The sequence below is a fragment of the Anomaloglossus baeobatrachus genome, chromosome 3, assembly GCF_048569485.1.
Source record: "Anomaloglossus baeobatrachus isolate aAnoBae1 chromosome 3, aAnoBae1.hap1, whole genome shotgun sequence".
Classification (NCBI taxonomy): domain Eukaryota; kingdom Metazoa; phylum Chordata; class Amphibia; order Anura; family Aromobatidae; genus Anomaloglossus; species Anomaloglossus baeobatrachus.
The window spans coordinates 171,757,561-171,781,915 of NC_134355.1; the positions used below are offsets into that span (position 1 = coordinate 171,757,561).

A 24,355-nucleotide genomic window follows, 5' to 3' on the forward strand; every position below is an offset into this window, starting at 1 on the left:
CTGAATTTTGCCATATTGGTAAATAAACAATTAAACAAGGGGGGAATAAGGTATTAATTATATTCTCCAGTTTCTTGGAGGGCGCAGCAGGCATATTAGATAGGTTTTGAAGTTGACCTTGGTTTTGAAGCTGACCTTTTTCCCATAGGTTATGTTTATTAGATTACTATGAGGTATATCTGTTAACTGAAATAGGAAAGTCTTGTCTTATATGTTTATTTGTTTATTTATTTGTTTGTTTATTTATTAAGTATTCTCAGTCATGTGAAGTATAGATGACCACTAACTGTATTATGATCAGAGATGAAGTTATAAGAATGATCTAATGTATATTTTTTTAGTTTTTGTTTTTATAGATGAAACCAGATGGTGGTCGATTCTGCACTGGATATGCTGCTGTTTACACCACATGAGGTAGATCTAAATTCGACCACTCCCTCCAATCCTATTGATACAGGAGACAGTGATGCATTAAATGCCCTCTCTAGATGGGTAGAACAGGAGTGGGTAAGAGTCTTTAGAGGTGTATGTAGGTTGTAGATTTTCTTCCCGTTGTCAAATGAATTAGGTATGCCGAAAAGAAAGTCTAGATCTGAGCTGATGGATTCGGATGGAGATCCTCGCACAGGTGCAGCTGACCAAGAAGCAGTGAACGGGCCTAGAGTTGAGAGTCTTTCACCAATACCGACCATGCCTTGGTGACATTGGTCACGTCAGTGACTTCTGTTACTCCTTGTGTTCTTAAATCCCTACAGGAACAAGCGATACAACAAGGAATGGAGTGTGACATGCAGGGAGCCAGCTGACTGAGGAAGGTCTGTGGATAAAGGGTGGTAAGCTTTCTCTGTCATGAGAGCTCTTCTTAATGATGGCCCAGGTAACATCTGTGAAAGACAATTGTCAGTGTGTGCTTTGGTGACACCGGGTTCAGTACCCAGGTGGGCAGATTCACCCAGTCTTGTGAGACAAGTGCCTAGAACGAAGTGAGAAAAAAACTGTAAAGAGTCCGTAGAAACACCCTGCACCTACTCTACCCATTCTTAGAGACTGCAAACTGATTATAGATGTATATCATGAGCACGTTGTATGCAAGTCTGTGCGTGTTGTGTAAATTTCTTTCCAGGTTTGGTCAGAGGTATTCCAGTGCAGAAAACGACATTATTGTTGAGAAGCACATGAAGGTGGTATGTAAAGGAAAATGTGTTTACAAAAAGTGTATATTTTATAGAAAAGTGGAAACTAGTAAATGGTGTATAAAATGTATATGTTCTGTTTTCTTTTTGCAATAAGCAGGTCTTTATGTAAGATGTTTTTTGGTTTAGCATAGGCATGTATATTTTTATATAATTGACTGAATAGTGTGATAAACAGGTGTATTCTCCAATTCCAGATCTTAAATCAGAGCTATTAGCATATGGTCTCCAGTCAGGAGACTGATTGATCCTAAAGGACAAGCGAGAAAGAGCCATGAGTCAACACTAGAGGAGCTGATCCCACCACAGAAAATCTATGGATCCACACCTCGCATTGTAGAAGGGTTAATCGACCGGAGCTGCACTGAGCGTTCTGCTCATACTTATCCTTTTCAGAAAACCCTGTACAGTTTTAGACCAGTATTGCCAGAACAGTTAGAAGAGAGGACTTAGAGAACCTTGAGACATGGGAAAGTCCAACTACAAAGGGTGAGGACTCGCCTAGGAGTCCTTGGTCTCAAACCGGTGAAGACAACCCCTTTCCCCTTTCCGCCCATGTTTCAACGTTCAGTTAGGCAGGTTTTTCAACAGATCTTTCTACCTCTCTTCCTAAGGGAACACAGTACCCTTAGTATTTAGAAATGGCAGAAGTAAGTCTTTAGGGGGGACTGTTGAGGATAAAGAATTGAGTATCCAAAAATACTTAATTCAGCCATTTCATAGACTCAGTTATATAGTTCAGTAGATGTGAACTAACACACATATTTGTGAATGCTTTTGTTTCTTACTAACATGTATATATGTATATTGCATATTCAGTGTATTTTCCTTAGACACAGTATATACCACCACATGTGATTGTAAAGATGGCCACCATTTCCTGTTCTCCACCCAAGACAAATCGACAAAGAAATTCCTGGATCCTAGACTGACCAATCAACGGAGAATATGCAGATCTCTCTACGTCATGAAGCCCTGACTTACGATACTTGATTGGACTAAAACTTTTGTTCACACCCCCTTACTGTTTGGTCTAGAGTCTCTTTCAAACAATAAAGAACACACTTGGTTAAGAGCCAGTCATGGAGATAGATGTAACTGACTTGCTGTGCAGTTATTTTTCATTCTCGTGTGCACCCATGACATTTTAATTAGAAGCAGCAGCCGGATATCAAGAGATCCTTTGAGTCTCATCATCATCGTCATTCTGACCTTGACAATCATGCCCCTGCAGCTTGACCATCTCTTTTGTTGGGTCATGACATTAATGTTCCTGGATCGTCTGGTTCTCTACCTGCCCAGAGTCAGGCAGTTCCTGGTCTGAAGCGGACTCTGTACCTTCCTTTGAGTCAGCCGCTTTTTTCCTTTCTATGAATTGGCTGATTGAGAAGTTATACGCCAGTCTACCCTGTGGGAAGCAGTCTTAAGTAAGTCTACTGTGCAGAACACGTAATCACAAACTTCTCTTTGCTGCTATAAGAGGAGTTAGCAAAAACCTGCTGACAGATTCCCTTTAAGGTTCACGCTACCCAAGTGGTTGGGGCCACCTGGAGCAGTTTTGAAGTATTTGGAACCATATAGAAAAAAAAGTCCAGCGGCACACCGAGTCTCTGGTAAAAAAAACAAAACAATTTTTCTTTTTTTTATTAAATTAAGCGGTGCATATTAAAAAGGCAGTGAAGGAGCTGGGTACAGGATCCCTCACGGACGACGGCCGTTTTGCGTTAAACATGCTTCCACGAGTCCCGGTTTCAGACAGGTCTAGTGCACATGACCGGAAGTGTGGGGCATTCAGCTTCAGGGTTCACCGTGGACACAGGTACGCGCATCACCGCTGGTGATGCTGCATTGAATAGAATGTTAGTATGCCCCTGTGGGCGTACTAACATGCTAAAAGGGCAGACTAGTCGGGGGATATAATGCCCTTACGACTAGTCCCTGTACTCATAAGCATATTATACAGAATCTTTAGAAATACTTTTTCTAAAGATCTCTTTATCTATGCTAGTGTATACAGGGACGGTTAGGCAAGGATTAGCAACATAAACAGAACTGCTCGTGGATCTGGGTGCATATCGCACCTGACAGGTTTCCCTTAAAAATAGTACTGTAGAAGATAAATCAGAGGACGTGTATGTTACAGCATATCAATAAACGTAGCTGGATAATAAGTGTCAAGATGTTATCAATTCTACCTTTGTCTTCCAAAACCTTCCACGTATGCTCGGGCTGCTTGTTGCTGGCAGGAGCTGCAGTTGAAAAGTCTCTAGTTCTGGTGGGACTTGAGGCCAGCGTTTTGTTTCGTGCAGCCCATACAGAACAATCTTTTACCAGCGATTCAGTTGTCCAGACTTCATCCTGTAAGGGGAAGGGGATAGGAGAAAAAGAAAAAAAAAAAAGTGTAAATATTTTTTTCCTTTACGAATTCAAGTTCTTAGAAGAGATTTGGATTGCTAGGTTTTCTTAAAAATAAACCCATTCCCGACAAGGAGACTTTCCGTCATTTTTCCTGTCTCCATAGCCATATATTTTTTTTAATTTTTCGTTTCATATTTTTTTTTGAGGGCTATGCTGTGAAGTTCAAAAGACAATTTTATAGTTTGGTATACATGAAACAGAGGAAGAAAAAAAGAAAAACACAAACAAAAAGTGAGGTGACATTGAGAACGGTGTGAGGGATTTGATTTTTCTTTTTCTTTTCCATTTTGTAGACTTTAATTTATTCTGATCACTTGCGCAATATATCAAGGTTTCCTATGATTGCCAGCAATAGGATTTTATAGAAGCACTATCATGACAGGGATGGGGGTCTCAGTCCATAGCTAAGGTTAGCAGAAGTACTAAGTACATCAATGGCTGTGATGGGATCTTTCGGCTGCCATAGTAACTCACTGGTGCTCTGCAATCTAGTTGTAGTTTATCAATGGGAATAGGTGTACATGAGCACCAGCAGCAGCTCCTATTAAACTGCTGTTAGAGATTGACAGCAGCATTGACACGGTCGACAGCAGCATTTAGAACTCAGCTCCAGTCACTGCTGTTAAACACAGATGTCAGCACCTACCAATTGTAGTAAAGGGAGCTCAGCTCTTGAGCGCACTCAAACCACAACAACCACAGCACTAACTATACATCATTTTACGCTAAGGAGTTAAAAAAGAGCATTTTATAAAGAGCGATGGCATATTGCCATCTGATTGGTAAAATGTGACCTGTTGGAATGCTGCTGTGGAGGATTAACTAGAAAATGATGTGCTAAACCACTGCTGCTCTCCCCATATTGTCAGGATTGTGGGACTCAAAGAATTTGGACTACCACCCTATTAAAAAGTGATGGTATATCCTCTGAAGTTAGGTAGCCATACATTACCAGCAACAAAAAATTTAATTAGGCAACAATTACTAATCAGAATTACAACTATGGTAACAGATGGTGCAAAAAATTACATTTTCATAAGCAGGCTTGAATATAGGCGACTCTTCAAAAGTTCTTGACTCTACTGATTTCATGTGTATAGTGCTGAAAAAGAATGGAAATGGATATTAGCTTAATGAGAGAGAAGAGCATGCGCGCCAGTGTCCCCCCCCAAGAAACAGAGCGCACACCAGTGTCAGATCGAGAGAAAGCGAGACACAGTCACAGACCGAGAGACAGTCACAGACCGAGAGACAGTCACAGACCGAGAGACAGTCACAGACCGAGAGACAGTCACAGACCGAGAGACAGTCACAGACCGAGAGACAGTCACAGACCGAGAGACAGTCACAGACCGAGAGACAGTCACAGACCGAGAGACAGTCACAGACCGAGAGACAGTCACAGACCGAGAGACAGTCACAGACCGAGAGACAGTCACAGACCGAGAGACAGTCACAGACCGAGAGAGAGGGGGAGAGAGCCAGTTGTAGCATAAAGGGACAAAGACAGAGAGCCACGAGCAAGAGACGTATTTTTTCATATTGATCAGTTTAGTGAATATTTAAAAATGCAATAATTTGTGCTCTCACAACTTACCTGTTTCCTCTAGCTGCATCATCCTCAAAGATGCAAAAGGCAGAAGGCATCATTGAAACAGCTGTACTGTGCAATGCCAGGGAACCTCCTCGGGTTGAGTTTGTAGTGACTATGAAGACAATTGATTATTGTAAGAAGAAATTTAAAAAAAGTCTATCTCACCAACATCACAAGAAGCTGAAGGGAAAATAAGTAGTGAATGCCATAAAGTGGCTTAAGCTTGGTTAACTATGCTTTAGATCATGGATCCCAAACCTGTGGCTCACGAGATACATTTGGCTCATGCGACCATGATGCGTGGTTCGTGTCTGCCAGCTTGACGCTTCAATAACAATCTTAGAAAACAACTATTAAGATCAGGTCTCCAGATGATGACTTGTGTCAGTAGCCCCGCACAATAGATCAGATCTGAAAGTGCATACAGTTAGGTCCAGAAATATTTGGACAGTGACACAAGTTTTGTTATTGTAGCCGTTTACAAAAACATGTTCAGAAATACAATTATATATATAATATGGGCTGAAAGTGCACACTCCCAGCTGCAATATGAGAGTTTTCACATCCAAATCGGAGAAAGGGTTTAGGAATCATAGCTCTGTAATGCATAGCCTCCTCTTTTTCAAGGGACCAAAAGTAATTGGACAAGGGACTCTAAGGGCTGCAATTAACTCTGAAGGCGTCTCCCTCGTTAACCTGTAATCAATGAAGTAGTTAAAAGGTCTGGGGTTGATTACAGGTGTGTGGTTTTGCATTTGGAAGCTGTTGCTGTGACCAGACAACATGCGGTCTAAGGAACTCTCAATTGAGCTGAAGCAGAACATCCTGAGGCTGAAAAAAAAAGAAAAAATCCATCAGAGAGATAGCAGACATGCTTGAAGTAGCAAAATCAACATTCGGGTACATTCTGAGAAGGGAATTTTGTTTACTTACCGTAAATTCCTTTTCTTCTAGCTCCAATTGGGAGACCCAGACAATTGGGTGTATAGGCTATGCCTCCGGAGGCCGCACAAAGTATTACACTAGAAGTGTAAAGCCCCTCCCCTTCTGCCTATACACCCCCCGTGCTCTCACGGGCTCCTCAGTTTTGGTGCAAAAGCAAGAAGGAGGAAAAAAATTATAAACTGGTTTAAAGTAAATTCAATCCGAAGGAATATCGGAGAACTGAAACCATTCAACATGAACAACATGTGTACACAAAAAACAGGGGCGGGTGCTGGGTCTCCCAATTGGAGCTAGAAGAAAAGGAATTTACGGTAAGTAAACAAAATTCCCTTCTTCTTTGTCGCTCCATTGGGAGACCCAGACAATTGGGACGTCCAAAAGCAGTCCCTGGGTGGGTAAATAATACCTCATAATAGAGCCGTAACGGCTCCGTCCTACAGGTGGGCAACCGCCGCCTGAAGGACTCGCCTACCTAGGCTGGCATCTGCCGAAGCATAGGTATGCACCTGATAGTGTTTCGTGAAAGTGTGCAGGCTCGACCAGGTAGCCGCCTGACACACCTGCTGAGCCGTAGCCTGGTGCCGCAAGGCCCAGGACGCTCCCACGGCCCTGGTAGAATGGGCCTTCAGCCCTGAGGGAACCGGAAGCCCCGAGGAACGATAAGCTTCGAGAATTGGTTCCTTGATCCACCGGGCCAGGGTTGATTTGGAAGCTTGTGTCCCTTTACGCCGGCCAGCGACAAGGACGAAGGGAATTTTGTTTACTTACCGTAAATTCCTTTTCTTCTAGCTCCAATTGGGAGACCCAGACAATTGGGTGTATAGCTATTGCCTCTGGAGGCCACACAAAGTATTACACTTAAAAGTGTAAGGCCCCTCCCCTTCTGGCTATACACCCCCAGTGGGATCACTGGCTCACCAGTTTTAGTGCCAAAGCAAGAAGGAGGAAAGCCAATAACTGGTTTAAAGACCAATTCAATCCGAGGAAACATCGGAGAACTGAACCATACCACATGAACAACATGTGTACCCGAAAAAACAGAAAAACCCCGAGAAAACAGGGCGGGTGCTGGGTCTCCCAATTGGAGCTAGAAGAAAAGGAATTTACGGTAAGTAAACAAAATTCCCTTCTTCTTTGTCGCTCCATTGGGAGACCCAGACAATTGGGATGTCCAAAAGCAATCCCTGGGTGGGTAAAAGAATACCTCATGATAGGGCCGTCAAACGGCCCTCTCCTACAGGTGGCCAACCGCCGCCTGAATGACTTATCTACCTAGGCTGGCGTCTGCCGAAGCGTAGCTATGCATCTGATAATGCTTGGTAAAAGTAAGTAGACTCGACCAGGTGGGTGCCTGACACACCTGCTGAGCCGTAGCCTGGTGCCGTAATGCCCAGGATGCACCCACTGCTCTGGTAGAATGGGCCTTCGGCCTTGAGAGAACCAGAAGCCCAGTAGAACTGTAGGTTTCAAGAATTGGTTCCTCGAGCCCCCGAGCAAGGGTGGATCTGGAAGCTTGCGACTGTTTACGCCGACCAGCGACAAGGACAAAGAGTGCATCCGGGTGGCGCAGGAGCGCCATGCGGGAAGTAGAACCTGAGTGCTCTCACCAGAACCAACAGATGCAAATCTTTCTGAAATTGATGGACTGGACGAGGACACAAAGAAGGTGAGGTGATATCCTGATTGATATGAAAATGGGATACCACCTTAGGGAGAAATTCCGGAACCGGACGCAGAACTACCCTGTCCTGGTGAAGGACCAGGAAGGGAGTTTGTATGAGAGCGTTGCTAGCTCGGAAACTCTCCTAAGAGACGAGACCGTTACTAGAAGGCCACTTCCCGTGAAAAACGGGAAGGGAGACATCCTTCAAAGGCTCGAAAGGCGGCATCTGGAGAGCAATTAGAACCTTGTTCAGATCTCAGGGCTCTAACGGCCGCTTGTACGGAGTGCTGAGAAGACAAACTCCCCGTAGGAACGTGCGTACCTGAGGAAGTCGTCGTTTCTGAAAAAATACAGATAGCGCTGAGACTTGTCCCTAAAGGGAACTGAGCGACAACCCATTTTCCTACCTAGATTGCAGGAAGGAAGGAAACATAGACGATGCAACCGGCCAGGGAGAAACACCCTGCGCCGAGCACCGAGATAAGAACATCTTCCACGTCCTGTGGTCAATCTTGGCGGACGTTGGTATGCTAGCCTGTCTCATGGTGGCAACCACGTCCTGAGGTAATCCTGACGACACTAGGTTCCAGGACTCAATGCCACACCATCCGGTTGAGGGCCGTAGAATTCAAATGGAAGAATGGCCCTTGAGACAGCCAGTCTGATTGGTCTGGTAGTGCCCCCGGTTAGCCTACCGTGAGGCACCACAGAACCGAGTACCACAACATCCTCGGCCAATTTGAAGCGACGAGGATGGCGCGGCCGCAGTCGGTGTTGATCTAGCGCAGTACTCTGGGCAACAATGCCAGAGGTGGCACCTAAGGTAGCTGGAACTGCGACCAATGCTGAACTAAGGCGTTTGCCGCCAGAGCTCGATGAATGTGAAACCGTGCCATGAAGCTGGCACATTGTTGTTGTGCCGTGACGCCATTAGATCGACGTCCGGCCTCTGTCAGCGGCGCCAGATCTCCTGAAACCCGTCCGGGTGAGGAGACCATACTCTTTCGGCCACACCTCAGCGACTTAGGAAGTCAGCTTCCTAGTTTCCACACTTGGGATGTGAATTGTGGATATGGTGGATGCCGTGTCTTCCACCCACATCAGAACCTGCCGGACTTCCTGGAAGGCTTGCCGGTTGCGCGTTCTTCCTTGGTGGTTGATGTATGCCACCGCTGTGGAGCTGTCCGACTGAAGTCGGATATGCTTGCTTTCCAGCCGCTGTTGGAAGGATTGTAGGGCAAGATACACTGCTCTGTGTTCAAGAACATTGATCCGAAGAGTGGACTCTTGCTGAGTCCACGTACCCTGAGCGCTGTAGTGGAGAAAAACTGCTCCCCACCCTGATAGACTCGCGTCTGTCGTAACTATCGCCCAGGACGGGGATAGGAAGGACCTTCTTTTTGACCAAGAGGTGAGAAGAAGCCACCACCGTAGAGATTCCTTGGCCGCCTGAGAAAGAACGACGACTCTGTTGAGGGACGTCGACTCCTCGTCCCATTGGCGGAGAATGTCCCATTGTAGTGGACGCAGTAAAACTGCGCGAAAGGAACTGCCTCCATTGCTACCATCTTACGTAGGAAGTGCATGAGGCGTCTCAATGTGTGCGACTGGTTCTTAAAGAAGAGCTTGCAGCCCGTAGTGAATGCTGTTTGTCTAGCGGCAGCTTCACTATCGCTGAGAGAGTAAGAAACTCTATGCCTAGATATGTTATCGATAGGGTCGGGGTCGGATCAGACTTTAAAAAGTTGATGATCCACCCAAAACTCTAGAGAGTCTCCAGCGCAACGTTCGGGCAGTGTTGGCATGTTTCCTAAGAGAGTGCCTTGACAAGTAGATCGTCTAAATACGGGACCACAGAGTGACCCTGAGAGTGCAGGACTGTGACTACTGCTGCCCTGACCTTGGCGAAGACCAGTTGGACTGTCGCTAGCCGGAAGGTAGAGCTACGAACAGAGGGTGTTCGTCTCCTATAACGAAGCGTAGAAACGCTAGTGCTCTGGATCAATCGGCACGTGTGGATAAGCATCCTTGATGCCTAATGATGCTAGGAAATATCCTTGGGACCTTGAGGCGATGACATGGCGGAGGATTCCATCCGGAACCGCCTGGTGTCCACGAGCTTGCTGAGCATTTTTAGATCCAGAACGGGACGGAACGGCCCGTTGTTATAGGTACCGCAAAGAATTTGGGGTAAAAACCGTGACCTTGTTCCTGAAGAGGAACGGGGGTCATCACTCTTTCTGCCTATAGAGTGCACCCTGTTTGCAGAAGAGCAGCGGCCCGGCCGGGAGGTGGAGAAATTCTGAAGAATCGAGTTGGAGGACGAGAAGTGAGCTCTATCCTGTACCCGTGAGACAGAATGTCTCACACTCAATGGTCATTGACCTATGGCAGCTAAATATCGCCAAGGCGGGAGAGCCTGCTACCGACCGAGGCCGCAAGTCATGAGGAAGCCGCCTTGGAAGCGGGTTTTCAGACTGTCGCTTTTTTGGGCGAGACTGAGCCCGCTAAGAATCTTAGCTCCTCTGATCCTTTTGAGTCCACATTGGACGAGGAAAAATGGGACCTGCCCGAGCCTCGAAAAGGCCGAAAACCCCGACTGCCTCTTGCTCTGTTGGGGTTTGTTGTGTCCGGGCTGAGGAAAGGATGAATCCTTACCCCTGGACTGTTTGATGGTTACATCCAACGCTCACCAAACAGTCGGTCAGCAGAAAAAGGCAACTGGTTAGGCAACCTTTTTTTTTTTTTTTTTTTTTTGGAAGCAGAATCTGCCTTCCATTCACTTAACGAGCAGACCAGGCTCTGCTTAAAAACACGGAGTAGCGGAGGCTACCGCCGCACGGTTCGCAGAGTCCAGGACAGCCTGAATCGCGTAAGAAACAAATGCAGACATTTGAGAGGTTAAGGATGCCACCTGCGGCACAGATGTACGTGTAACCGTGTCAATCTGTGTAAGACAAGCTGAAATAGCTTGGAGTGCCCCAAGGGAGAGAATGCCGGAGCCAACGGTGCGCCGACAGCCTCATAGATGGCTTTCGACCAGAGATCCATCTGTCTGTCAGTGGCATCTTTGAGTTTGCAGTTCCATCTCCCACTGCAACTATGGATCTAGCTACAAGCCTGGAGATTGGAGGATGCCGCTCGGGACATTGGGTCCAGTCCTTGACCAAGTCAGGGGACAGGGATAACGTGTATCCTAAGCCGTTTGGAGAAGCGCATATCTGGATAAGCGTGGTGTTCCTGGACTGCCTCTCTGAAGGCAGAGTGGTCCAGAAAAATACGTGAAGCTGACTCCTCCACTGGAGGAGCTGTGAGAAATAACCCACATTCTATAGATGGACGCTATAAGATTATTTACTATGGCGTCACAAGCAGGTGTATCCAGATTGAGAGCGGTCTCAGGATCAGAATCCTGAGCCGCTACTTCCGCCTCATTACACAGCGAGTCCTTCTGTTAGGACCCTGATGAAACCGAGGCCGCTCATAGCGAGCCCACTTAGGCTGTCTGGGACTGACGTCCGTGCAGAGCCGTGACTCTGGGATGCGTGTGACATTCCCGGAGCTGTTAGTTATTCACACTGAGGGGGGCCATGGATCAATGATTCAACAGTGCCCATATTGTGAGAGACATGTCCGGACTGCTAGGCTTCTAGTATCATAGCCATAGTCTCAGAAAAACTGTCAGTAAATACTGCAGACACCGTCCTCATCCCCTGGCCATTAGTGCATACAATGGGAGTCTATGTACCTGCCGGCCGTATAGCCGTACATGCTGTACCAGCTGTATAGAAAAACATGTGGTTCTGCACCTTTGTTTTACACAGAGAATATGCTGATAACTCCTCCGCATAATCCAGGAGGGTATATACAACGTGCGACCAAACAGTGCAATGTATATAGTACAAGCATATCTATAAGTGCACTTCTGCACTAGTGGGGTTAGCACCACAGGTGCTGCTTAACGCCTGTTACAGCGATTGTGTGACTATCAGAATGCCAGGGTCTTCCACACTTGTCTCTGTATCGTACAGAAACTGACACTAATGGCTGCCGGTGTCCTTGTAGAGAAGGAAGCCGTGGGCGTGCCTGAGAAAGTGCGGGAATCCGGACTCACAGTGCACACAGTGAGAGGGGTGGAGTATGCAAAACATACTCCAGCTCTCAGCTCTGCTCTATGCAGCGTCACGCCCCTACCCTGACTGTCAGGGCTGTGGGCGGCAACGAAGGGAGCTAGGCCCAGAAGCCGGGGACTCGAGTTAACAGCGCGGCCGCCGTAAAAGCGCGGGCCGCGCTGAAGTCCCCGGCGCACCACAAGTGCCAGCCGCGCCGCAGTTCCAGCGGCCGGCGCGACCGATTCATAGAAGTAGCCAGCGTCCCGCCCCTCTCCTGACTGGCAGGTCTGGGGGCGGGAACGAACGGAAGCAGGCCGCAAAAGCCGGGGACTCTAGTTATCAGCGCGGCCGCCGTAAAAGCGCGGGCCGCGCTGAAGTCCCCGGCGCACCACAAGTGCCAGCCGCGCCGCTGCCAGCGGCCGGCGCGACCGATTCCTGGAAGTGGCCAGCGTCCCGCCCCTCTCCTGACTGGCAGGTCTGGGGGCGGGAACGAACGGAAGCAGGCCGCAAAAGCCGGGGACTCTAGTTATCAGCGCGGCCGCCGTAAAAGCGCAGGCCGCGCTGAAGTCCCCGGCGCACTACAAGTGCCAGCCGCGCCGCAGTCCCAGCGGCCGGCGCGACCAATTCCCATAAGTGAGCCTGCTTCAGCAAAGCTGAATGAGGCCATGGCACAGGCGCCGCAGCGCTGATGTCCCCCGGCGCACTACAACACCCAGCATGCTGCGGTGTGAGCGCCAAATGCACGGGGACACAGAGTACCTTGAGGAAGCAGGGCCATGTCCCTGATGTACTCCGCTCCATCCAGCATCTTCTCCAGGGGCTGTAGATGGAGCACGGTCTCAGTGCCTGGAGACCGGTAAATCCCACTTCACCCAGAGCCCTGTAAAAAGGGATGGGGAAGGAATCAGCATGTGGGCTCCTGCCGCCGTACCCGCAATGGGTACCTCAACCTTACAAACACCTCCGACATACAGTGGGGTGAGAAGGGAGCATGCTGGGGACACTATATGTGTCCTCTTTTCTTCCATCCGACATAGTCAGCAGCTGCTGCTGACTAAAAAGTGGAGCTATGCGTGGATGTGTTGCCTCCTTCGCACAAAGCACAAAACTGGTGAGCCAGTGATCCCACTGGGGGTGTATAGCCAGAAGGGGAGGGGCCTTACACTTTTAAGTGTAATACTTTGTGTGGCCTCCAGAGGCAATAGCTATACACCCAATTGTCTGGGTCTCCCAATGGAGCGACAAAGAAAAAGAGTGCATCCGAGCGGCGCAGGGGCGCCGTACGAGAAATGTAGAATCTGAGTGCTCTCACCAGATCTAACAAGTGCAAATCCTTTTCACATTGGTGAACTGGATGAGGACAAAAAGAGGGTAAGGAGATATCCTGATTGAGATGAAAGGGGGATACCACCTTAGGGAGAAATTCCGGAACCGGACGCAGAACCACCTTGTCCTGGTGAAACACCAGGAAAGGGGCTTTGCATGACAGCGCTGCTAGCTCAGACACTCTCCGAAGTGAAGTGACTGCTACTAGGAAAACCACTTTCTGCGAAAGGCGTGAGAGAGAAATATCCCTCATTGGCTCGAATGGTGGTTTCTGAAGAACCATCAGCACCCTGTTCAGATCCCAGGGTTCTAACGGACGCTTGTAAGCAGGGCTGTGGAGTCGGAGTCGTGGAGTCGGAGTCGGAGCTCATTTTGGTGGAGTCGGAGTCGGTATAAAATGCACCGACTCCGACTCCTAAAATATATAATAAATTGGGGACAGGAGTGCAATGCAGAATGTGCTGAATATTTTACTAAATAACATTTAGTATAATGCTTATATTTAAGTGAAAAATTTATTGTAGTACAATGTGAACATCAGACATTTAATTGTTTTTATGATACAATAATCAAGATATTTGGATAGAACATAAAATATTTATTGGAATACAACTTTAGAACACAAAAAAACTAATAAATTGTAAATATGTAATATATATAATATATATATATATACAGTGTATATACACACACACAAGATATATATGTAATCTACTGTATATTACATAGTGTATTACATATTTACAATTTATTACAGTTTTTTGTGTTCTAAAGTTGTATTCCAATAAATATATTTTATGTTCTATCCAAATATCTTGATTATTGTATCATAAAAATTATTAAATGTCTGATGTTCACATACACATATTCATGTACTACAATAAATTTTTCACCTAACTATAAGCAATATATGTAGGAGTCGGAGTCGGAGCCGGAGTCGGAGTCGGAGCCGGAGTCGGAGCCGGAGTCGGTGCAAGAGAATTTGAGGAGTCGGAGTCGGAGTCGAAGGTTTGGCTTACCGACTCCACAGCCCTGCTTGTAAGGAGGGACGATGTGACAAACCCCCTGCAGGAACGTGCGCACCTGTGGAAGTCTGGCTAGGCGCTTCTGAAAAAACACAGAGAGCGCAGAGACTTGTCCCTTAAGGGAGCCGAGCGACAAACCCTTTTCCAATCCGGATTGAAGAAAGGACAGAAAAGTGGGCAAGGCAAATGGCCAGGGAGAGAAACCCTGAGCAGAGCACCACGACAGGAATATTTTCCACGTCCTGTGGTAGATCTTGGAGGACGTTAGTTTCCTAGCCTGTCTCATAGTGGCAATGACCTCTTGAGATAACCCTGAAGACGCTAGGATCCAGGACTCAATGGCCACACAGTCAGGTTGAGGGCCGCAGAATTCAGATGGAAAAACGGCCCTTGAGACAGCAAGTCTGGTCGGTCTGGTAGTGCCCACGGTTGGCCGACCGTGAGATGCCACAGATCCGGGTACCACGACCTCCTCGGCCAGTCTGGAGCGACGAGGATGGCGCGGCGGCAGTCGGCCCTGATCTTGCGTAACACTCTGGGCAACAGTGCCAGAGGAGGAAACACATAAGGGAGTTGAAACTGCGACCAATCCTGAACTAAGGCGTCTGCCGCCAGAGCTCTGTGATCTTGAGACCGTGCCATGAATGTCGGGACCTTGTTGTTGTGCCGGGACGCCATTAGGTCGACGTCCGGCATCCCCCAGCGGCAACAGACCTCCTGAAACACGTCCGGGTGAAGGGACCATTCCCCTGCGTCCATGCCCTGGCGACTGAGAAAATCCGCTTCCCAGTTTTCCACGCCCGGGATGTGAACGGCGGAGATGGTGGAGGCCGTGGCTTCCACCCACATCAAAATCCGCCGGACTTCCTGGAAGGCTTGCAGACTGCGTGTTCCTCCTTGGTGGTTGATGTAAGCCACCGCTGTGGAGTTGTCCGACTGAATTCGGATCTGCTTGCCTTCCAGCCACTGCTGGAACGCTTTTAGGGCCAGATACACTGCCCTGATCTCCAGAACATTGATCTGAAGTGATGACTCTTGCCGAGTCCATGTACCCTGAGCCCTGTGGTGGAGAAAGACCGCTCCCCACCCTGACAGGCTCGCGTCCGTCGTGACCACCGCCCAGGATGGGGGCAGGAAGGATTTCCCCTTCGACAGAGAAGTGGGGAGAAGCCACAACTGAAGGGAAGCTTTGGCTGCCCGAGAAAGGGAGACGTTCCTGTCGAGGGACGTCGACTTCCTGTCCCATTTGCGGAGAATGTCCCATTGAAGTGGGCGCAGATGAAACTGCGCAAAAGGAACTGCCTCCATTGCTGCCACCATCTTCCCTAGGAAGTGCATGAGGCGCCTCAGGGGGTGTGACTGACCTTGAAGGAGAGATTGCACCCCTGTCTGTAGTGAACGCTGTTTGTTCAGCGGAAGCTTCACTATCGCTGAGAGAGTATGAAACTCCATGCCAAGATATGTCAGTGATTGGGCCGGTGTCAGATATGACTTTGGAAAATTGATGATCCACCCGAAACTCTGAAGAGTTTCCAGAGCAATGTTCAGGCTGTGTTGGCATGCCCCTTGAGAGGGTGCCTTGACAAGTAGATCGTCTAAGTAAGGGATCACCGAGTGTCCCTGAGAGTGTAGGATTGCCACCACTGCTGCCATAACCTTGGTGAAGACCCGGGGGGCTGTTGCCAGGCCGAAAGGCAGTGCCACGAACTGAAGGTGTTCGTCCCCTATGGCGAAACGCAGGAAGCGCTGATGCTCTGGTGCAATCGGTACGTGGAGATAAGCATCTTTGATGTCGATTGATGCCAGGAAATCTCCTTGGGACATTGAGGCGATGACGGAGCGAAGCGATTACATCCGGAACCGCCTGGTTTTCACATGCTTGTTGAGCAGTTTTAGGTCCAGAATGGGACGGAAGGATCCGTCCTTTTTTGGCACCACGAACAAGTTGGAGTAAAAACCGTGACCCCGTTGCTGAAGAGGAACGGGGACCACCACTCCTTCTGCCTTCAGAGTGCCCAGCGCCTGCAGAAGAGCATCGGCTCGCTCGGGAGGCGGAGATGTTCTGAAGAAACGAGTCGGGGGACGAGAGCTGAACTCTATCCTGTAACCGTGAGACAGGATGTCTCTCACCCAACGGTCTTTTACCTGTGGCAGCCAAATGTCGGAAAAGCGGGAGAGCCTGCCACCGACCGAGGATGCGGTGTGAAGAGGCCGTAAGTCATGAGGAAGCCGCCTTGGTAGCGGCACCTCCAGCGGTCTTTTTAGGGCGTGACTTAGACCGCCATGGATCGGAGTTCCTCTGATCCTTCTGAGGCCTTTTGTACGAGGAGAATTGGGACCTGCCCGCACCCCGAAAGGACCGAAACCTCGACTGTCCCCTCCTCTGTTGGGGTAATTTTGGTTTGGCCTGGGGTAAGGATGTTTCCTTTCCCGTGGATTGTTTGATGATCTCATCCAGTCTCTCACCAAACAAACGGTCGCCAGAAAATGGCAAACCGGTTAAGGACTTTTTGGAAGCCGAATCTGCCTTCCATTCCCGTAGCCACAAGGCCCTGCGTATTGCCACCGAATTGTCGGCTGCAACCGCCGTACGGCTCGCAGAGTCCAGGACAGCATTAATAGCGTAGGACGCAAATGCCGACGTTTGAGAAGTTATGGACGCCACTTGCGGCGCAGACGTACGTGTGAGTGCGTCAATTTGCGCTTGACCAGCTGAGATAGCTTGGAGTGCCCATACGGCTGCGAATGCTGGAGCAAACGACGCGCCGATAGCTTCATAGATGGATTTCAACCAGAGCTCCATCTGTCTGTCAGTGGCATCCTTGAGCGAAGCCCCATCTTCAACTGCAACTAAGGATCTAGCCGCCAGTCTGGAGATTGGAGGATCCACCTTGGGACACTGAGTCCAGCCCTTGACCACGTCAGGGGGGAAGGGATAACGTGTATCCTTAAGGCGCTTGGAAAAACGCTTATCTGGACAAACTCGGTGTTTCTGGACTGCCTCTCTGAAATCTGAGTGATCCAGAAACATACTCGTTGTACGCTTGGGGAACCTGAAACGGAATTTCTCCTGCTGAGAGGCTGGAGGAGCCGAGGAAGAAATATCCAGCATTTGATGTATGAACTCTATCCTGTAACCGTGAGACAGAATGTCTCTCACCCATCGGTCTTTTACTTGTGGCAGCCAGGTGTCGCAAAAGCGGGAGAGCCTGCCACCGACCGAGGATGCAGTTTGAGGAGGCCGAAAGTCATGAGGAGGCCGCTTTGGGAGCGGTTCCCCCGGCGGTCTTTTTAGGACGTGACTTAGACCGCCATGCATCGGAGTTCCTCTGACCTTTCTGAGGCCTTTTGGACGAGGAGAATTGAGACCTGCCCGCGGACCGAAAGGACCGAAACCTCGATTGTACCTTCCGTGGTTGAGGTCTGTTTGGTTTGGACTGGGGTAAGGATGAATCCTTTCCCTTGGATTGTTTAATGATTTCATCCAATCGCTCACCAAACAAGCGGTCGCCAGACAATGGCAAACCGGTTAAGAACTTTTTGGAAGCAGAGTCTGCCTTCCATTCACGTAGCCACATGGCCCTGCGGAGTACCACCGAATTGGCGGATGCCACCGCCGTACGGCTCGCCGAGTCCAGGATAGCATTAATGGCGTAGGACGCAAACGCCGACGCCTGAGTGGTTAAGGACACCACTTGCGGGGCAGATGTACGTGTTACTGCATTAATCTGCGCCTGACAAGCTGAGATAGCTTGGAGTGCCCATACGGCTGCGAATGCTGGAGCAAAAGACGCGCCGATAGCTTCATAGATGGATTTCAACCATAGTTCCATCTGTCTGTCAGTGGCATCTTTGAGTGAAGCCCCATCTTCCACTGCAACTATGGATCTAGCCGCCAGTCTGGAGATTGGAGGATCCACCTTAGGACACTGAGTCCAGCCCTTGACAACCTCGGGGGGGAAGGGATAACGTGTGTCCTTAAGGCGCTTGGAAAAACGCTTGTCTGGACAGTCTCGGTTTTTCTGGATTGCCTCTCTGAAGTCAGAGTGATCCAGAAACATATTTAATGTACGCTTGGGAAACTTGAAACGGAATTTCTCCTGAGAAGCAGACTCCTCAATTGGAGGAGCTGGGGGAGAAATATCCAACACCTGATTGATGGTCGCTATAAGGTCATTCACTACTGCGTCACCTTCAGGTGTATCTAGGTTGAGAGCGGCTTCAGGATCAGAATCCTGATCTGATACCTCCGCTTCATCCTCCAGAGAGTCCCTCACCAGATTCCCTGCCTGGGTCTCCCTGTGTTGTCTCTCCTCTCCAGCGTCTGAATCGCTGACAGGAATGGCTGCCGGCGTTCTGTGGGGAGGAGGGGACCGTGGGCGTGCCCAAGAAAAGTGCGGGAATCTAGTGCCCCAGTGTACTGAGTGAAGAGGGAGGAGGATACTAATGTATGCTCCAGCCCTCCGCGCTGACGATCTGTGCAGCGTCCCGCCCTTCCCCTGACTGGCAGGCCTGTGGGCGGGAATATACGACACTAGGCCGCAGAAGCCGGGGACTAAAGTTATAAGCGCGGCCGGCAATAAGCGCGGCCGCGCGGTAGTCCCCGGCGCACTAACACACCCAGCAGTGCTGCGGTGTGTATGGCACAAGCGCTCCATGCGCGGTAGTCTCCGGCGCACTAACACACCCAGCAGTGCTGCAATGTGTCTGGCACAAGCGCTCCATGCGTGGTAGTCCCCGGCGCACTAACACACCCAGCAGTGCTGTAATGTGTATGGCACAAGCGCTCCATGCGCTGTCCCCACGGGGACACAGAGTACCTCATAGTAGCAGGGCCTTGTCCCTGACGATACCCAGCTCCTATCCAGCAGATTCCCAGGGGCTGCGGAGGGAGCACGGTCCCAGTGCCTGGAGACCGATCCGGGACCCACTTCACCCAGGGCCCATTAAGGGATGGGGAAGGAAAACAGCATGTGGCTCCTGCCTGTGTACCCGCAATGGGTACCTCAACCTTAACAGCACCGCCGACACAGTGGGGTGAGAAGGGAGCATGCTGGGGGCCCTGTTATGGGCCCTCTTTTCTTCCATCCGACCTAGTCAGCAGCTGCTGCTGACCAAGCTGTGGAGCTATGCGTGGATGTCTGCCTCCTTCGCACAAAGCATAAAAACTGAGGAGCCCGTGAGAGCACGGGGGGTGTATAGGCAGAAGGGGAGGGGCTTTACACTTTTAGTGTAATACTTTGTGTGGCCTCCGGAGGCATAGCTATACACCCAATTGTCTGGGTCTCCCAATGGAGCGACAAAGAAACACCTCATGAAGCCAGCTCAGTTCTGGAAAAGTATTCTATGGACAGATGAGACAAAGATCAGCCTGTACCAGAATGATGGGAAGAAAAAAGTTTGGAGAAGAAAGGGAACGGCACATGATCCAAGGCACACCACATCCTCTGCAAAACATGGTGGAGGCAACGTGATGGCATGGGCATGCATGGCTTTCAATGGCACTGGGTCACTTGTGTTTATTGATGACATAACAGCAGACAAGAGTAGCCGGATGAATTCTGAAGTGTACCGGGATATACTATCAGCCCAGATTCAGCCAAATGCCGCAAAGTTGATCGGACGGCGCTTCATAGTACAGATGAACAATGACCCCAAGCATACAGCCAAAGCTACCCAGGAGTTCATGAGTGCAAAAAAGTGGAACATTCTGCAATGGCCAAGTCAATCACCAGATCTTAACCCAATTGAGCATGCATTTCACTTGCTCAAATCCAGACTTAAGACGGAAAGACCCACAAACAAGCAAGACCTGGAGGCTGCGGCTGTAAAGGCCTGGTAAAGCATTAAGAAGGAGGAAACCCAGCGTTTGGTGATGTCCATGGGTTCCAGACTTAAGGCAGTGATTGCCTCCAAAGGATTCGCAACAAAATATTGAAAATAAAAATATTTTGTTTGGGTTTGGTTTATTTGTCCAATTACTTTTGACCTCCTAAAATGTGGAGTGTTTGTAAAGAAATGTGTACAATTCCTACAATTTCTATCAGATATTTTTATTCAAACCTTCAAATTAAACGTTACAATCTGCACTTGAATTCTGTTGTAGAGGTTTCATTTCAAATCCAATGTGGTGGCATGCAGAGCCCAACTCGCGAAAATTGTGTCACTGTCCAAATATTTCTGGACCTAACTGTATATTAGATGTGGGTGTAATAAGATAATACTGTCAGAGGGCAGATGGAAGCTGGATGTGATCGCGTGGAGGGAGTGTTTGATACAAGAATATTGAATGGGGGTAAAGTACAAACCCTTAGATATAAGTATACTGCCTATATGTAAGAATGGCAAAATCTCAGCGTGATATCGGCAGCAAAGCATGACTGTCATTCTACTGGTGATGGGGGTGTCTGGAGGTGGCTCGTGACCATCTCTCAGAGCTAAATGTGGCTCTTGGCGTATGTGCCCACAATTAGGATCAGCTGCGTCCTAGACATGGCAGGTCCTCACCTGCGGGGCAACAAGTCTCCTCCGCAGGAGATTGCAGCTGCTCGTGCCTATGATCCAGGCTCGGGCAGTTGTGGTCTCTTCTGTTCTCCCTGCTGTAGATGCTTGCGACTCCGAAGCAAATAATTGACATGCTGTGGCTCGGAAAGCCACACCGCAGGTCAGTTTACACTGTGGGCAGTACACGCACAGTGGGCATGGGATTTCTAGAAATCCATCAACTGTGCTTGTACTGTACATTACAGCGTTTTGGAGGCAGCTGAAGCATGCTACGTCCAAAATGCACCCTTAAATTAAGGTTGAGGACTACTGCTTTATATGAATAGATAAGTAGGACTTTATTATATGTTGATTGTATACACAGTAAATTATAGATTGATTCTGAAAGACACCAGTTTATGGGATGGACAGGTTGCCACATTGTGCTCACCTGCACTGTAGGATTTCTATTAAAATATATAGGGCGTTGTCATAAAACTTACAGTCATTTCGACACAAGGTCTCAATATCTGGCTTAGTTGGATCAGTAACTTCACACTGATGGTCATCCTCTTCATCAGGTACAGTGGAAGTCTGGAAGATGTCCATAATGAAACCTGCAGATAACAAATTTTCAGATTATGTAAAGATTAGAAAATGGAATAGAAGGCTGTCCTGTTTCTAGAAAAATGGGAAGGGGGATGGATTTAGAGGAATGGACTGTTGACAATCCTAGTAAACAAAAACCCAACAAACCATACCAGTAAATTGAACACAAAGCAGTATTAATATTCTTAACCCCTTAACGCCCAATGACGGACATAGCACATCATGAGCAGGTGTTAGGATGTAATGGTGCGGGAACGAAGTCCGTCATGGGTTTAAATGGTCACTGTGTGTAAACAGACAGTGACAGATCCATGTCGACAGCTGACTGGCACGTGAAGAGGTGCAAGGACCAGTGTCCGCGGTCCCCACACTCTGATGTATGCCGCCCTTGGCTAATTAAACCTCTAGACCAGACCTGGGCAAGGGGCGGCCCGCGGGCCACATCCGGCCCGCCTGCTCTCTGTGACCGGCCCGCCCGTCTTCAGCCGGTGCAGTGGAGCCGGGCTGCAGCGTGCCGAGCAGGGAGAGATCCTGTGCAGGTCCGCACAGTCAGTGCAGGCAGCGGAACGCAGGAGTCTTTCCTCTGTTCCCTGCCGGCACTAATTGTCAGTGACACACGCGCGCTCTGACGTCAGTACTGCGCTGCGTGTGTCATTTTAAAAGTTCCCGCCGGGCAGAAGAAGCAGCACAGCAGACGGAATATTGCATCTTGCAGGACCTGCGATGATGTCACGCCCATGTGACTGTGTGGGAGGAGACACAGGATGCCGGCAGAAAGCAAAGATACTGAATCCTGAAGGAGATGTGGACACATGACTGGTAATGAGAAAAGAGGGGACATGAGGGAGAGGGGGGCTGCAGGGTGAGTGCATATGAGGGCTGCAGACTGACAGAAGGATGTGAAGGGGTGCAGAGTGTTTGAGAGGGGTAAGTTGGGGTACAGGCAGGGTGAGATATGTGGGCATGGTGTGTGACATATGGGGGTGTAGTGTGTGTGATATGGGGGTGCAGGCTGTATGGGGTTTAGTGTGTGTGATATGGGGGTGCAGGCTAGTGGTGTAGTATATGGGGGTATAGTGATGTAGTATATTACAGGTGTGCTATATGGAGGTGTAGTATATTACAAGTGTGCTATATGGAGGTGTAGTATATTACAGGTGTACTATATGGAGGTGTATTATATTACAGGTGTGCTATATGGAGGCGTAGTATATTACAGGTGTGCTATATGGAGGCGTAGTATATTACAGGTGTGCTATATGGAGGTGTAGTATATTACAGGTGTACTATATGGAAGTGTAGTATATTACAGGTGTACTATATGGAGGCGTAGTATATTACAGGTGTGCTATATGGAGGCGTAGTATATTACAGGTGTGCTATATGGAGGCGTAGTATATTACAGGTGTGCTATATGGAGGCGTAGTATATTACAGGTGTGCTATATGGAGGCGTAGTATATTACAGGTGTGCTATATGGAGGCGTAGTATATTACAGGTGTACTATATGGAGGTGTAGTATATTACAGGTGTGCTATATGGAGGTGTAGTATATTACAGGTGTACTATATGGAAGTGTAGTATATTACAGGTGTGCTATATGGAGGCGTAGTATATTACAGGTGTGCTATATGGAGGCGTAGTATATTACAGGTGTGCTATATGGAGGCGTAGTATATTACAGGTGTGCTATATGGAGGCGTAGTATATTACAGGTGTGCTATATGGAGGCGTAGTATATTACAGGTGTGCTATATGGAGGCGTAGTATATTACAGGTGTACTATATGGAGGTGTAGTATATTACAGGTGTGCTATATGGAGGTGTAGTATATTACAGGTGTGCTATATGGAGGTGTAGTATATTACAGGTGTGCTATATGGAGGTGTAGTATATTACAGGTGTGCTATATGGAGGCGTAGTATATTACAGGTGTGCTATATGGAGGCGTAGTATATTACAGGTGTGCTATATGGAGGCGTAGTATATTACAGGTGTGCTATATGGAGGCGTAGTATATTACAGGTTTGCTATATGGAGGCGTAGTATATTACAGGTTTGCTATATGGAGGCGTAGTATATTTCAGGTGTACTATATGGAGGCGTAGTATATTACAGGTGTGCTATATGGAGGCGTAGTATATTACAGGTGTACTATATGGAGGCGTAGTATATTACAGGTGTGCTATATGGAGGCGTAGTATATTACAGGTGTGCTATATGGAGGTGTAGTATATTACAGGTGTAGTATATGGGGTGTAGTGATGTAGTATATTACAGGTGTATATAGGGGTGTAGTGATATAGTATATTACAGGTGTGCTATATGGAGTTGTAGTATATTACAGGTGTGCTATATAGTGGTGTAGTGATGTAGTATATTACAGGTGTGCTATATGGAGGTGTACTATATTACAGGTGTAGTATATAGGGGTGTAATGATGTAGTATATCGGAGGTGTATTATATAGTGGTGTAGTATAATACACATGTATATGGGGGTGTAGTATATTACAGGTATATGGAGGGAGTGTAGTATAATACAGGTGTAGTGTATAGGGGTGTAGTTTATTACAGGTGTAGTATATGGAGGGGGTGTAGTGATGTAGTATATTGGGTAGAACTGAGGTAATTATATTAGTCCGGCCCTCTAAACCAATCCCAATTTCTCATGCGGCCCCATGGGAAAATTAATTGCCCACCCCTGCTCTAGACGCAGTAATCAATAGCGATCGCAGCATTTAGAGGTTGTGGGGGTAGGAGTTCGCTCTCACACACCCATCAACCATGATGAAATCTAGGAGCCAATGGTTGTCATGGCACCTGTCAAAAACTGACCTCATGGTGTGCCATAGGCAGGACCTAGTAGGCCATCTGTCAGTGTGATCTGAAAGGGCGTAGGAATTGCAATACATGAGAACAGTGATCAGAATAATAAAAGATACTCATTTGGTATATACACGGAATGGAATGAGCCGATCTATAAAAA

The 24,355-nt window shown here is 48.2% G+C and overlaps 1 protein-coding gene across 1 annotated transcript in view; it reads right to left on the bottom strand.

Moving 5' to 3' along the window:
* BUB1 (BUB1 mitotic checkpoint serine/threonine kinase) overlaps positions 1-24,355 on the bottom strand; it is a 228,455-nt gene that overhangs the window by 118,686 nt on the left and 85,414 nt on the right. Inside the window, exons 10-13 of the mRNA XM_075339584.1 lie at positions 21,263-21,376; positions 5,209-5,317; positions 4,641-4,713; positions 3,389-3,551 (exon numbers count right to left, since the gene is read on the bottom strand). Coding sequence (XP_075195699.1) covers positions 3,389-3,551; positions 4,641-4,713; positions 5,209-5,317; positions 21,263-21,376 — 459 coding nt within the window. The remainder of the gene's footprint in view (positions 1-3,388; positions 3,552-4,640; positions 4,714-5,208; positions 5,318-21,262; positions 21,377-24,355) is intronic.